The 15,335-nt window shown below is 47.4% G+C and overlaps 1 protein-coding gene across 1 annotated transcript; it reads right to left on the bottom strand.

The window, feature by feature from the left end:
• Nucleotides 1-4,431: 4,431 nt before the first annotated feature.
• Nucleotides 4,432-6,384, bottom strand: sox3 (SRY-box transcription factor 3). Its single transcript, XM_076046529.1, has one exon. It carries the CDS (start codon nt 6,149-6,151, stop codon nt 5,240-5,242), a length of 912 nt encoding a protein of 303 aa, XP_075902644.1. The 5' UTR covers nt 6,152-6,384; the 3' UTR covers nt 4,432-5,239.
• Between the last annotated feature and the right edge of the window lie 8,951 nt (nt 6,385-15,335).

Below are 15,335 nucleotides of genomic sequence, written 5' to 3'. Positions count from 1 at the left end.
GGGACTGTGATCCACACTTTCCCCTGAACACCTGATTTGACTTGGTCAGCAGCCGATCTTTAGCGTGTTTCTCAACACTCCCCTCCCACAGTGGAGAGGTGTCCCAAAGTCTAATTTCACTCTTCTTTTAACAGTCTGCGTCAAAGACATCGCTCACCGTAGTTTGTTTTTCTCTGTCGTAGCGGTGCGCTGTCTTTTGAAGCACTCGGCATTCCTTGCGGTTGTGTAAGGCTGAACCACAGCTATCATTAATGAGGCATTTGCATCACGGAAACAAGTGTGTTGTCACTCCCGTGTTGCAGAATGAGGGGAGAGAAGGGGTGAAGGCACACTCATGAGGAGGAGAGGAGGAGAGGTCATGGATGTATTATAAGAACTGGACACCAGACTGGCAATATGGTGGCAAAGCGATTTATCCTAGTGGCCTCTCGCGGTATTACATCCGAAAAATCTCCATGCGGCCCAAAAAGCCTTTTTCCCATAGACCGCAATACTTGCACAACGGTTGACATGACGACTGAAAAGCGATTCATCATAATTTTTTCTATTGTAGATTTTTAAATCATGGACTTTTAATATTTCAAGAAAAAATTATAAAGGCGAGGAAATCAGTGTCTCGTTCTGATCGGTTGACACTTCCGCATGCATCTTACAGAGACCTGATAGGAAGAAACACTACTACACCACTATGCACAAAGACGGTGTAGGTACAAAATCTGTCAGGGCTACGAGATCTGTCCGCGGTCCTACAGCAACTCTAATAGGACAAAATACATTGCAGGCGAACAGACAGATCTATAGATAGATAAATTTGATCTGCTCTGTTCAACCGCGATGTAGTTTATGCAGTAGATGTAGTAGATAGATATATGTTTTTATCTGTTGATTATATCTTATCTATCGTTGATCATATTATCATATCGAACTATCATTCGTTCGTCCGTCCGTGATGTAGTTTGTCCTAATAGCGTTGCCGTATGTGACGTCGTCGGCAGTCGCCGGACCCCAGACAGATCTCGTAGCCTTACGGACACCACTTAGCCAATGACAGTTCGCCATGTTATTAAAATCACCGGAAATCGCCGGACCCCGGACAGATCTCATAGCCAGACAGGTTTTGTACCTACACGGGATGTAACCCCAAAACCTTTTCATAGCAAAGTTTCTGTACGATCTACATTGAAATGAATGGGCCGCCATGTTGGACCCGGGGGTGTGGGGAGGGCTTGGGAGAGGTAAAGGGGGTGAGGGTGGGAGTGGTGGGGGTGGTCAAATGTGATTTTTCTAGTGTCTGTGCTGCCGGTGAATGAGCGAGCGGGGAGAGGGTCCGAGCGGAAGGTGCGGCGGAGAGGGCCGGCTCTCAGTGGGTCAGCCCTAAAAGCCCTGACCCCGGGAGGATTTGATGCCATTTTCCCACGCAGGGAGTCGACCTGAGAGGAGCTCGTTAACAACATCTGCCCCAGTTCAGGGAGATTAACCCCTCCCCTCCCTTACCCCCGCAACCCCCGCACTTCTACACATTCACGCACACACGCACACACGCACACACACACACACACACACACACACTGAGAGCTCCACTTGTCAATCTCAGCACCTCACATGAGTCTCCGCCGCTGCTGCCACTACGGACGGAGCTGGACAGGGGAGGGGGGACGGGGGGGGTTCTCTCAGGGTCCCTCCGGGGCTTCTCTCAGAGGGAAGGCTTCCCCAGGAGCTCCAAGCCACAGCAGATCAATACAGTCAGACACACGGGCGCAGGATCCCGCGACTCACGTCATCGTCCGTTACGCCCCAAAACTATGCAGCCAGGCGGTGTCTGAGACGAAAGGCTTCCAAGATGTGGCTGTGAGATTATCACGCAGAGGACTCGAGAGTTGTTCAGTAGGCGTGTCCCACCCCCCTCAAGTCGCCCAGCAGGAAAGGCAGGCGGGCCCGGTGATGTCACCGCCGCCTCTGCCGTCAGCCAGATTTGCACGACTGAGTTTTCCACTCATCTCTCTGACGTAAAAAAAGAGAAAAAAAAAATTGCGGTTGACGCTCAAAATAGTGTCACTCGCGACCGCCGTCGGCCTCGTAACATCCCGCAAGACCGGAAGCGCCGTCTTGGGCGACCCGAGATGAGGCCAAACAGGATGCACCGGAACGGGCTGGGGCTGCAGCGACCCCGCAGGCGTTGCACGCACATGCGAGAGAGAGAGAGGCAGAGAGAGGAAGAGAGAGAGAAAAGGTGGCTGGTGGTGGTGGTGGGGGGGGGGGACACATAGTGGCAGAATCCACTGGGAATCCGCTGAATCCATGTTCTACAGGGCTATAATTAGGTTAGTTTTTGGAGAGGGGGTTAAACAAACAGGGCCTGTGAGGTCATAGGCAGATGGAAGTGGGATATGCCTGCGCTTGCTGAGTGGGCACAGAGCTCCACATGATAGGAGAGGGAGGGGGTGGTGGTGGTGGTGGGGGCGGTGGAGGGAGAGGCCCTCGGGCGCTCAGCAGGGTGAGAGCGAGGCGGGGGGGTGGGGGGGGGGGTGGTGGTGGTTGGATGGATGGCCTCACTGCCAGAACATTCAAACACAATCGGGGGCCGCGGACGGTCGGCACTCACGTGTTTTTAACCCATCAGAACAGATTTTCACACTCGTGTCCCCTGAAAGCAAAAACAGCACTGGGAATGACCACCAACAAAATATGTACATATATGTGCGTGTGTGATAATAACTTTTCCCTATGCGGTACTGACGTCCTGAAAACTTTCAAGGGAGGTCCGAGCCACAAAAGTTGATCAGTTTGTTTGAAAGTTGGGCCGCAGCCTTGCGTGTGTTTATCAAAGGAGTTGTACAGGTGCAAACCCTCCTCAGGTCGTACTTGACAAATTGACCAAACACCATCAACTCTGCAGACGCACACACACAGAGGCTGTCCCGCTGCAAAACGCAGGGGAGCTCGCATGAGGAAAAGCTGCTTAATTACAAAAAAATTAGTTAGAAAGTGTGATTAGGTGATGGGTTGACGCTGGCACGCAAGAATGACTTAAGACCCTGTCATTGAATGCAGGGAGGTCTGGATAATCTTTCCTGCCACAAAGGTGCGTGGGGCTAATCCAGGCCGCAGTGCTGAGCTGTGGATCAAGTCCTGCGGGGAGTGTGGGAAGGCCAGCAGGGCTGCCGCTGCCTCGGCCCTCTTGGTGGCCGCAGCTTATTTGTCCTTAAAAACGCCGCCGCGCCATTCTTCCGCTTTGTATTTTTTTTTCCACCTAATTTTTTTTTTTCTTTTTTTCGCTTAAGTGTTCAGACTTTGAAAACGCTGAGATTTTGGTGGGTTAAAAAAAAGAAAACAGATCAGATGAATCTCTCCAGTGAGTAATCACAGCAGTTTACCAAGAAGTTGGGGCAGCGACCATCCCCGCAGCGGTCATCAAACTCAATTTGCGCGCTCCACTTTGAAATGAGGACCATAGAAGTTTCTCAGAGCGTAAAAATCTGGATATTACTTGAAAGCCAGGACAGAGAGCCGGGCTCTGCACAGCGGCTGTACCCAGTGCTGCTCGGGAGAGGGTGGGTCAACTCATTTCACTGTGTATAAGGATATTCAATATTATATATTCAATAGAATTGGGGTATTGAAAATTCACAACACCCTCATTTAAACACACACTAAACTTTGATTTTTGATTAAATAAAATGTTGCCCGTAGGTCCAGGTATTATATGAGGCAAAAAGGCAACCATTATTATTTTGCACATTAGTGCCGACTTATATTTTCTGAACTTTTTCAAAATATGTTCTTTTGAGCACATATCACTTTCACACATGAAGTATCTCAACACATTGGCTAACCAGATCTCCAGCTGGGCAATTTGCTTGATTTCTCCCACTGCATCGCTAAAAGTGAGAATATTCAGATTTTGATCCATGTCAGCGTGAAATCTGCATTTTTGAAAAGAAGCAGCCAAGTGATTACAGGCCGATGTGTTCACACGGTTCTGTCCATCCCTAAGTAAACACTGAAATAAGTGAGTGAGCCAGTTTCCTTCTCCAAATATTTAACAAAGAAAAATTAAGGTGAATGCTAACCAAATTTTCCACCACTAATTTGGTCCACTCTAGGGGATCTGTTAACAATTTAAATAGGTGTTGATGAAAAAAACATCACCCAACGACAAGGATTGTTCAAATAATAATTCTTGGGCCAAGTTTTAATAGATGTTTAAGAAATAAAAACTTTTGTATTGCGAAAATGTATATTTTCTTTGGGGATTTCATGTCTATTTTTTTTTTTTTTTTTTTTAGTTGGTTGTCCTTCCTAAAACCTTCAGTCTTTCGATTGTTGATTACACTCAGTGTGACCAAAAACCTTTACTTTGGTTGACACGAAAAATATATATAATTATAAAAATCACGTTTACATTTTAAATACAGAAGACAGAGTCGCATATCATTTTTCGTAAAAATTTATTCAGCATTTAAGAATAGAGGATGGTCTTAAAATATGTAGAACGTCAGTTTAAATAAACATTTTCGTTCAGGGTAATGAGTAAACATGACACAGTCAGAACCATCACAGAAAATAACATTTTACAAAAAATGACCACTTTGTCCACGTGACAAAAACAAAAAGTGGGAAAAATCACACGCTAAAAAAAGAAGAGGGTGAGAGAAAAATCTTGACTATAAATAAAACTTGCGTTTGCGACCCGCACAGTCTTAACATTTCATTTAAACCTATAAGAAGGAGATGTGGGAACAGGGGGGCGGAAAAAAAGACTACAAAACATTTTGGACACAATAAAGACAAATGACATTCTACAAAATAAGTGTAAACATTTTATGAGTCAACATCTTCCATCCAGCTTTTCTGAAATACACCAGCCTCTCTTAACGAGGCCACATGCCTTCTTTTCACAGAGAGAAAATATGGCATTAATTAAAATATAGAAGTCCGATCTCTTCTACGCGAGTTGATTGCTTTACTTGGTGATAGTAAAAAGCCTCTTTCTGCGGTCGGAGAGGGCGAAAAGAGACTCTCAGTGTCGGTTCCATTCTTAAAATTCATTTAAAAACGAGGCAAGTGGGGGGACGGGGGGAGTTACTGAGTGGAACAAAAACTGATGACCGTCGTTTCTTAAGCAACCAAAGAGTTCAAGTATCCGAAGTACTTCTTTTTTTGAATATTTTCTCTTTTTTTGAAAAAAAAAGAAAGTTCTCTTTAGTCAAGTCTCTAAGTCTTCCCGCTGCGCGCCCCCTCAGATGTGGGTGAGGGGAAGCGTGCCGTTGACGCCCGTCCCCGCGGTCTGATAGTGCGGGTGGACGCTGTGTAGCCGGCTGCTCTGCAGGCTCGAGTGATCCGCGCTGTCGCCGCCGGGCGGCAGATACATGCTTATCATATCCCTCAGGTCCCCCAAACACGCCCGCTGGGAGTGGGACGTGATGGCCGGCGGTGGCGAGCTCGGCTCGGTCTTGCACACGGACGCCATGGAGCCCAGTCCCATGGCGGCGGCGCTGGAGGTCTGCTGCGTGTACGCCGCCGGCGACATGGAGTACGTGGACGCCGCGTTCATGTAGGTCTGCGCCGAGGACATCATCGGGTACTGCAGGCCCGCCATCTCGTACCGGTGCATCTGCTGGATCTGCGGGCTGTTCATGCCGTGGTGCTGCGGGTAGGCCAGCTGGTCCTGCATGAGCGAGTACGCGCTGTTGGTCCAGCCGTTCATGTGCGCGTACTGGTCCATGCGCTGGCCCACGGACACCGAGTTGTTGACGGCGTTGGCGCCCGGTGCGAGCAGCCCGCCGGGCAACGAGTACTTGTCTTTCTTGAGCAAGGTCTTGGTCTTCCGGCGGGGACGGTACTTATAATCCGGGTGCTCCTTCATGTGCATGGCGCGCAGCCGCTTCGCTTCGTCGATAAACGGCCTCTTCTCTGCGTCGGTGAGAAGCTTCCAGTCGGCGCCGAGGCGCTTGCTGATCTCGGAGTTGTGCATCTTGGGGTTCTCCTGTGCCATCTTGCGCCGCTGGCCCCGGGACCACACCATGAAGGCGTTCATGGGTCGCTTGACCCGCTCCTGGTCGCTCAGGCTGCTGTTCTTGGCGCCCTGTGCCGAGCCCGTGTTGGACTGCGGCAGCGGCGTCTTGAGCTCGGTTTCCATCATGTTATACATTCGGGCGGCTTTCTGTTGAGTTTTCACTCAGGCACATGAGAGAGAAATATGGAGGAAAAAAAGTCGAGAGAGGTAGAACTACTGACCAGAAGACGGAACAAAAGTTGTGGCCAAAGTGGCTGCAGGTGCTTTGGCGTCTGTCTGTCTGTCTGTCTGCTTCTCTGTCTGTCTGTCTCTCCGCTCGGCGCTGCTCTGTCCCCGTGCGCTCTCAAACACAAGTCTGTAAACTCTCCAGCCGGGGCTCATGTGTTAATAGGCCCGGTGGCCGGATCATGTGACCTAGATTGACAGCCTGACAATGAGGCGCGGGCGGCCAATCAGCGCGCCGCTCTCCGGAGCCAACTGGAGAGCTGCGGCGGTGTGTTTTGGTGGGGGGGGGCGAGTTAAAGTTTTTACACACAGCAGCCCGAGGACCTTAAGTTGGATGTGTGTTTTTCCTTGTTTTGTTTTTGTTTTGCTTGGAAATTTAAGAAAATCGCGAGGAAGTAACACATTTTCAGATCGAGTTATTTATTAAATTATTAAATGTGCAGTTTAATTGTTTTGTTTCCATTAAATAGTTATTTGCACCAGACATCGAGTTATAACCAAACTACGCTGTTAAAATGATATGACATCTGACATGGATTGTTCCAATGGACGTGCATAAATTAATTTGATAGTGAACTGATGATTTATTTTTTTTTAAACGATGTTTTTTCCCTGCGTAAATTATGCAGAAAAATGTAAACCCTTTCTTTTAAAAAAATATAAACATTTATCAATAGATTGCGATAGAAATCCTGAAGTTTTTATGGGATTTTTTTTAAAGTTATCTTTGGAAATTATCTTAAAATTTGACTCCACAAAAACAGACTATATTGATTGAAATGTGAGTTGTGCGAAAATCTCTCAACGTCAACGAGCTGTTGAGTCTGGGGCTTGTTTTTCATTTGTTGCCTGTCCTGAGCGAATTTTCAAGCCGAGAAGACTGACATGAGTTGTTTGCAATCCTCTTCACACAGCAACTTAATTGTGTGGAACGAGCATTTGATTTTAACTACTACCAAACATGACCATCAATAGAAGATGACTAAACAGAAAGCGCGGTAATTTGGCTCCGCAAATTAACCTGTTGGCCCAAATTAAACAGTATAACCAATCAACCTCATAAGCCCATCAGTGTTATCGCCACATTATCTGGAGAGCTGATCAGTTTCGACCAAGAGTGGTGCCGGTGAGTCTCTGCTCTGCTCTCTCCTCCGCTTCCCGGGAGGCTGCGGGGACTCATGAGGTTGAAACTTTAATGCATCAACGACCTCTTGTGGAGGCTGCGGGGAAACTTTCGGACCTTCCTTAAACTTCCAAGCCGGCGTTGCTTCGCCTTGTTTTCTCTCCCCGCTGCGCTGAGGATTATTATTAAAATGATTAGATCTGCGCCCCCCCCTCTCTCCTTTCCACTATTTGCATGTGTCTGCTTACAAACGAGCGTCGACGCCGAACCCCTGAAACTGCACGGACGAGTCACACCTGCTAATGATGAGGAGCGAATGGCCCATCGAAAACAGCCATCAACACCTCACCTTCTCCACAGGGGCTCCGCGGGGATCGCCTTGCCAAATGCGCATTTTTCTCTCTCCCCCCACCACCCCTTTTTTTTTTTTTTAAGTGTTTCACTGCCTGGAGGTGTTTAAAAAAAATGTTAGGACGTTGCGTCCACTGAAGTTTTTGTTTTAATTTAGACATTATTCAAGTTTTAAGGAGCTCTTTCAAACGTAAGAATTAAAGGAAGCTCCACTTGAAAATGATCTGCCACTTTTACGTGACGCTTTTTTCCGTATTTTTTTAATTAAATATTCTATCCTTTCAGAAGATGAGGCGACGAGAACCTTTTTTTTTTTTTTTAAAGCAGCCATGTTGTAATGAATTGGCGCATTATTTGCAGGCACTAGCTTTGGTTCTTAATAAAGCTAAACGGCAATACTGCAAAAAAAAACACACTTCATCATCATTTAAAGTAGCTGCTTAAAGACAAAAAAAAATCTCAGAAATAAACCGGAAGCCAATTCACGCCGCATCGAACAAACATCGCTCTCTTGTATTTCATTTTCGCGTTCAATGGGGCGTCAAAAACTGCCGGAGCACCCCCCCTCAAAAAAAAAAAAACTTCCAGTCCAATTAGGCTCCACGTATACTTTTTTTGTGGCAGCGGCGATTTGTTTATCGCGGCCAGATCTCAATACTTGATCCGCTTGTAATCTTCTTATGGAAATTGGCCGGTGACAAAGACAGAAAGAGGGTCGGAGAGAGACACAGAACGAGGAGAAAAAAGGAGGGTGAAAACACACCAGGAGAAACCCGGAGTCGGGTAATGAGCGCCTGTGTGCGGCTAATTTCCTCATTAGGGGGACGAGGAGACCACCGGCACTGTGGCTCAGAGGGCGCAACAAGCCCGCGGCTGTCGGGGCGCATGCACGCCTGCAGGACCTCACAGGAGAAGCGAGGAGAAGCGAGGAGAACCGAACCTGGGCCGGAGTCCCGATCACAGGATACAACCTGCATCACCACCGCCGTGCATGTTTAATTTAACACCTAAAAAATGAGTTTATTTCGAGGGAGCAAAGCGCTCAATTTAGACCCGGTTTTTTTTGGCTTTGAAAAATATAGCACATAACACATTAAATGAGGCAACGTGGATGCAATCGGACAGGTACTACACAAGATAAGGATTTTTCTCGCTTGAATAAAAGCTCTAATTGTGGCCTCAGGGCCAATCTAATGAAATTATAATCTTGGTTACTTTTTTTCCCCTTTTTTTTTGTTGCAAAGCGCTCCGTTGGGAGTTGCAATCCCCTCATGTCGATTTACGGGCATAAAAACGCATTAATCCCGTGTCTGCGCAGACAGTCCCCTGCCTGTCAACCGAGTCTTTCAAACGTGGGACAATTTCAATTCAGCGGCGGACAAAAAAAGTGCGGCCAACTTCAATATTTTACGACGGGACACAGGCGCTGCATGTCTGCCATTCAGCTGCAAATACCTCCCCGATAATGGCGCGTCATTTATTGCCTTTTATTGCCTTTTCTTATTGTTGCAACCTGCATTTTACAAGGGCTTTTTGTTGTTTGTTTCCCATTTTGACAGCTACAAATGGAATAAATGCATTTCCCCCCAAAACTATCTAAAAGTCGCATCTCTGTCGAACAATAAACATTAATTCGACGCCTTCTGTTTTTTTTTGTTTTGTTTTTTTTTAAACCCCCGCGACCTCCAGAATCGGTAACTTTTTTTTGTTTCAGCTCAGTGACTGCGAACGAGGCTTTTGAGAGACAGTAATTAACAAAGAATGGCTTTTCAATTACGGCCACAATAGAGACCGTCTCATTAAGATTTGCATGATTTTTTTTTTTTTTGGGACCAGGAATGCAAATGAAGATGCAATTTACGCACGGTCTGCCGTTCCCATTGTGTCGGCGTGAATGGCTGCGTCCTCCCAGTTCAGCGCAGGTAAAATAATATTCACGGGTCATTTGGAGGCATGAAAGTGCTGCTATTATCACCTCTTTATTCAGGCAAAGCGGGGCCTGGATTTCATTGGTAATTTGACTTATATGACACCCCCAAATCCCAACACACACACACACACACACACACACACACACACACACACACACACACACACACACACACACACACACACACACACACACACACGCGTTATCATTGAAAATAAAAACCTTAAAATATTAAATATCTGCGTGTGAAGCTGCGCCACGGCTGAGTGAACAGCGTTGCCCTCTTGGGATCTCCTTTTGATTTGACTTTTAAAAGCCTTTAAAACACCACTCCCGTTTTCAAAGGACCCCCATCATTTGAAAATATATATACACATACCAGGTATTTCTGCTGTATTGGGAGAAATTATCATACATTAGCAGTTTAGCCCTGGAGGATAATTTGGAAACTACATCAGTGTGTTGTGATGATATGCAACAAGTATAACAAAAAACACAGATTAAGCCACTTAAATATCCAGTGTGTGAGATTTAGCAGTACCTAATGATGTGATGATGACAATTGTTCATCTTCATAATAGTCTTTCTTCAAGCTTCTCAGCTGAGAATTTAGATTTAAGAGATTTAAGAAACCAGGCAAACAGATTAATTCACTGCAGATGCGTGGCGTCACATGATAGAACCAGTTTTTTTTATGAAATGATACATGTTTCATATAAACAAATTAAACCAAACTTTTTTTTTATTTATACAACTGAAAACATAAACATATTTTTTTGTTCTTTTCTCATTTCATTTTATTCCCATATACCAATTTAAATGGGCCTTTAAAAAAAGCATACCACATGTATAGTGTTTATATATGATTATTTTTTAAATAGGTGTAAATTTGTGGAGAAGTGAGTTGAAAAACGTGTTCTTTAAAATCCCATTTGTTAGTGTGTGCATACGCTTTGCAAGAGACATGAAGAGAAAGAGAGAAGTCGCGGTGGAGAGGAGTGACTTCGTTTACGAGATCATCAAAATTCATGTGACTTTCTCAAAGTGTCACCACTTCCCCTGGATTGTCCCTCGACAGATCAGGCTCACGCGAGGCCCTCCGTCGTCAGAAGAGAGAACAGGAAAGGGGGAGAAAAAAGAGAGAATGAATGAATGAGAGAGTGAGCGAGTGAATGAATGAATGAATGGAGCAGGCAGACTGTTGAGCAGATGCTCCGACTCGACAGCCAGCCGTCGTCTCTCGGTTCCGCCGAGCCGCCGCCGCGGTGAAGAAGCCGTCGCTCCAACCCTGGAGTCTGTAACGCTCTGAATCGACTGCAGCTGCACTTCTTCAGAAGAGCAGTTGCCAGGAAGTGACACGTCCGACACTCGAGGTCCCGCTCGCTGACCCCCGGCCCGCACAACCACACGCAGAAAGAAGCTCCTCTAGCTGCCTGCGAAGAACGCTGCAAACTTCGGCCTCCCTCATATGTTTTCCACCTCCTCCTCCTCCTCCACCCCCCCCCCCTCCCCCCACTGCAGGCCAAGCATGTCCTTCCTCATTATGTTCCTGTGTCTGCAAGGCCAAGGCTGCTGACACAGACTCGGTGTAATCTCTTTAACCCGCTACTGTCGTGAGCAGACAAGGCGTGACCACCCAACACTCGGCTCCATCTCGCTCAGCCAAGGGGAATAGTTTCTCACTTCATCACCTCCTCTGCCGTCGCCGTCGCCGACGCCGCTTATGCTTATCGTTTCTGGGGAGAGGAGAGAGGAGGAGGAGGAGGAGGAGGGGAGTGGGGGGGGGGGTTGCATTTTCCAACACGTCGGATTTGGAAGAGAAAAAAAATGTCGTTGGCAGACGCGCGCGGCGAGGTTAATCTTTCTTAACAAAAGCGCTCAATGTGATCACGCGCCGCAATGCAAAGTTAATAATTCGTGTACTCGCTGACCCTTGGAGCGCTCGTAATTGGCACAAGCACTACTTTTTTTTCTCCGCTGTGGTTATTGACTAATGAAGCTAAAAGCCAATGGAATTATATCACAGGGGAGGACATGCAACCATCATCCCTATTGCACCCCCCATCCCCCCGACCGGCGCCACGCAGCGTCATTTCTGAGACAAAGAAGCTTCACGTTTACGCCGCAGATTAGAGGAAACACTTGCATTAGAGCGTTTGCTATATGAGGCGTTAAATGAAAAAATAAAATACCAAATGGCTGTGTATTAAGGCCTCATATCCATCTCGGAGCTAATTTCAATTGGGCTGAAATTAGGCAGAAAATCTTTTAATAAATGTGGCTTTGCTTTTCTGAGTCACTGGCTGGGAGGGGTGGCGGGGGGGGCTGAGCCGTGCAGCGTGCAACACGACACCCCCACCCCCCCCCTTCCCCACCCAGCCGCCTCAACTTCCTGCTGCGTAGAGGCTCTCATCTGTGCAATCTTCTCGTCCTCCTGCAGGGAAATGGTATGATGTCACACCTGCAGGTTTTTGAGGGTTTGTGCCACGGTGGGTTTTTTTTTTTGTTGTTGTTGTTTTTTGAATTTTTTTTAGTCAGCGTGTTGTTTTGTCTTTTCAAAACGGGGACGTAGACGCAGCCTGAATTAGCACCAAACTCGGCGCACGCTCGACAAAGGACGAAAAACTCGGCCTTCGGATTTTTGCCGTTGGGAGTTTTGACGTGTGTGTGTCAGCAGCAGGCAGATTCCAGCAGCGCAGTGAATGGCATTATCAAGCACCTCTATATGATGATCGCTTTTAAAATGCCGTTGTTGCTCGACTTGGCAATTACGCCGCTCATTATTTCACCCATGTATCTTTTGAATCATTGCCATGTTCAGTTTTTTTTCCTCCTTTAAACACAAACAATAGAAACTTTCTCCATTTTTTTTTGTTTGGTGATGGTGGTGGTGGGGGGGGGGTTTAAAGTGCTGAATCGCCACTTTTTGCTTTGCGCCGTGCCCGAGCGAGCGCGGCCCTCTTTTGTTTTAGCCATAATTGAGATCCCACTAATCTAGCCCCTTTCTAAAAAATGAAACAGCCTCTTTTGTCGAGCCCTCATTAGCTTAAGATAATATTGTGAGGATGCACAATTAATTTGCAGCACAACTTTAATTAATTAAATACACCCAATTTTGTAACATGATTAATGCCACCGAGTTGTTATCTGTATTCTTCCCCAAAATGAATATGTAACAGCGATACAGCGGCGAGCATTAATTGGCTCTCTTTTTATCATTATTATTTTGTGTTTTGTTTTAAGGAACCCTAAAACAGACTTGGGTTAATTATAAGAGATACTTTATGAAAGCTTAAATAAGAAACAAACAAGCATAAATTGACGTATAAATCACGAGCACCATTGTGCGCGCAATCTGCTGGCCATTCGGGAGAGAATGAAAAATTATTGTTGCGTGCAAAAGCATTTGATAGAGCAGATAGCGGCCATAAATTTAGTCCCAGTCAAGGTCCCATTAAACGGGGGGGCATAATTCAATTAAGAGTTAGCCATCGCCCTCTAAATATATTAATTACCTTGAGCGTGACGAGATGGGAGCGGGCGATTATTGCGTATTTCATTAGGGTGGGTCTTCGGGGAGAGGGGCGAATTACGGCAGGAGGCTGAGCGTGTTGACAGCGTAATGGATGGCACGCCCGCGATGAATTTGGTCACCTCAGGCCGGGTCGAGCTGCGAGAGGTGAGACAGAGGACAGCGCAGGCAGGACCTCCCGCAGGTACCACACTTCCCTTCCCTTCCCGTAGTGACCGCGGCGGGGATGTCCGGAGGGGCTCGGTAGGGGAGGAGGGCAGATCTGGAATTATGTTTTTCACCTTGTTACGTGTTCAATATTTCGGATGAAATGGGAAATATTTAGAATTCTGTGATGTCGACTGTGTCAAATACATTCTTAAAATTTCAGAGATTTTATAGATTTTGTTTAAAAATTGTATTATTAAAAGAAAATTAAATGACAAGTAAGTTACTTTGAATGAACTCAATGAAGACACACTATATTCTTTGTTTCGTGACGATAAATAAAAGCCAAAACGCCAGAAAGCGTTTTTAAAAAAAAGATTTTTTTTTTTTTGAATGTTAAAATGAAAGAATTCAGTACCAGTGTGGTGCATTAATAACGCTTCTCTTTTCTGTACGAACGTCAACATTTTACCAACACATCTAATTAGGAACTTTAACACGCACACACACACACACACACACACACACACACACACACACACACACACACACACACACACACACACACACACACACACTCTCTCCCACACTCACACACTCACACAGAGAGAACAGAGCGCGGAGGAGTGTTCCGGGCGACGCCTCATTGCCCCTGAGACTGATATGTCAATGAAACGTACAAGATGTTGCGGCTGCACTGGAGCGATTTCCAGCGCCGCCACTCCTCTCCCGGGCTGACAGCCGCACAAAGGGGGCGACCCGCTTCAATCCGGGAGCGGGGTTCTCGTCGACCCCCCTCACCCATCCACCTCAACTTTCATCTCGCCGCACCTCGCCGTACGAGGCCAAAACGAAGGAAAAGTAGACGCGCGGTAAAGCAGCGAGCCGTGCGTAAAAGTCACACAATCATCCGAGAGGAGCGACACCTGACAGGCCTGCAGTGGTGCGTGGATGGCTGTGGGGTGGGAGGGGGATTTTGAGGGGGGGGGGCGTTATTGCCTGGTAGGTGGCTAAAAGTCCATAATAGATTTGGAGATGCTGGAAGGAGGAGTTTTATTTTTGACACCATCAAAATAAGCAAGTCGTGAGACGCGTTCGCTGATGCACAGACCAAAGCTTTTTCTGACCAGTCCATGACAATCTGCACTGGTCTGCACGGGTACGAATGGACCGGACGCTCCTGTGTACTGTACATCCATATTCATGAAGCGGGACAGTAAACACAAAACAGAGAGCTCCCTAAACGCACCCCTCCCCCACCCCACCAAACGCCTCCCACCTCCTCCTCCTCCTCCTCCTCCTCTCCTCCCACCTCCTCCTCCTCTCACCATCGGGGGGCCACAGAAATCGAGGACACTCACCAGGCTGCGGCTGCGGCTGCTCCACTCCCCCGGTCGCTCTGTTGGACACACCTTCAACAGCTGGCTGTCAGCACCAGGCAGCGGGCCGCCGCGGGACCCAGCGGAGGAAGATAGCAGGGGCTGGATGTATCTGCCGAAACCCCCCCCCCACACCTCAAACCCAGTCGGCCTCGGGGGGTGGGGGGGCCGGCAGCTCCAGGTGCGGCGGAGGAGCAATAAAGGAGCTGGAGGTGGAGATGCTGCGGCCGGTCGCGGCCGGCCAGTGCTGCCGGTGCGGCAGCGGGCCACTGTGCACACTGCAGCTCGGCTCTCCCCGCTCTGGGACCCATCTCATTCAGCCAAGATTGCTTCATACAAAAGTTGACAATGCGCCGCTGAAAGCCATTGTTGATATTCAACATTTTTTAAATAGCTGAGCAGAATAGACAACATGGCAGGCTGCAAAACTTGGCAGGGGAAACTGACCCGGAGCTTCGCCGCCGCCACCACCACCCTCGCACCACCCCACCCCCACCTTGTTTGAAAGAGTTGCCACGCTGGGCCAGAGGAGAGCGGGGATGGTGTTTGTGTGTGTGTGCGTCGGGAGGGAGGGAGGGAGGAGAAAAAAATAAAATAAAAAGAGGGAGAGCTCGTGTGAAAGAGCTCAAAAA

The sequence above is a fragment of the Nelusetta ayraudi genome, unplaced genomic scaffold, assembly GCF_046127955.1.
Source record: "Nelusetta ayraudi isolate G7.1 ecotype Tasmania unplaced genomic scaffold, CSIRO-AGI_Nayr_v1 ptg000090l, whole genome shotgun sequence".
NCBI classification, from domain to species: domain Eukaryota; kingdom Metazoa; phylum Chordata; class Actinopteri; order Tetraodontiformes; family Monacanthidae; genus Nelusetta; species Nelusetta ayraudi.
Note: the sequence above shows the minus strand (reverse complement) of the source record. Positions and strands in the feature narration are given on the sequence as shown.

Bases quoted from the DNA above. Each gene is read 5' to 3' on its own strand.
- sox3 (XM_076046529.1), bottom strand. From the start codon at position 6,151: ATGTATAACATGATGGAAACCGAGCTCAAGACGCCGCTGCCGCAGTCC.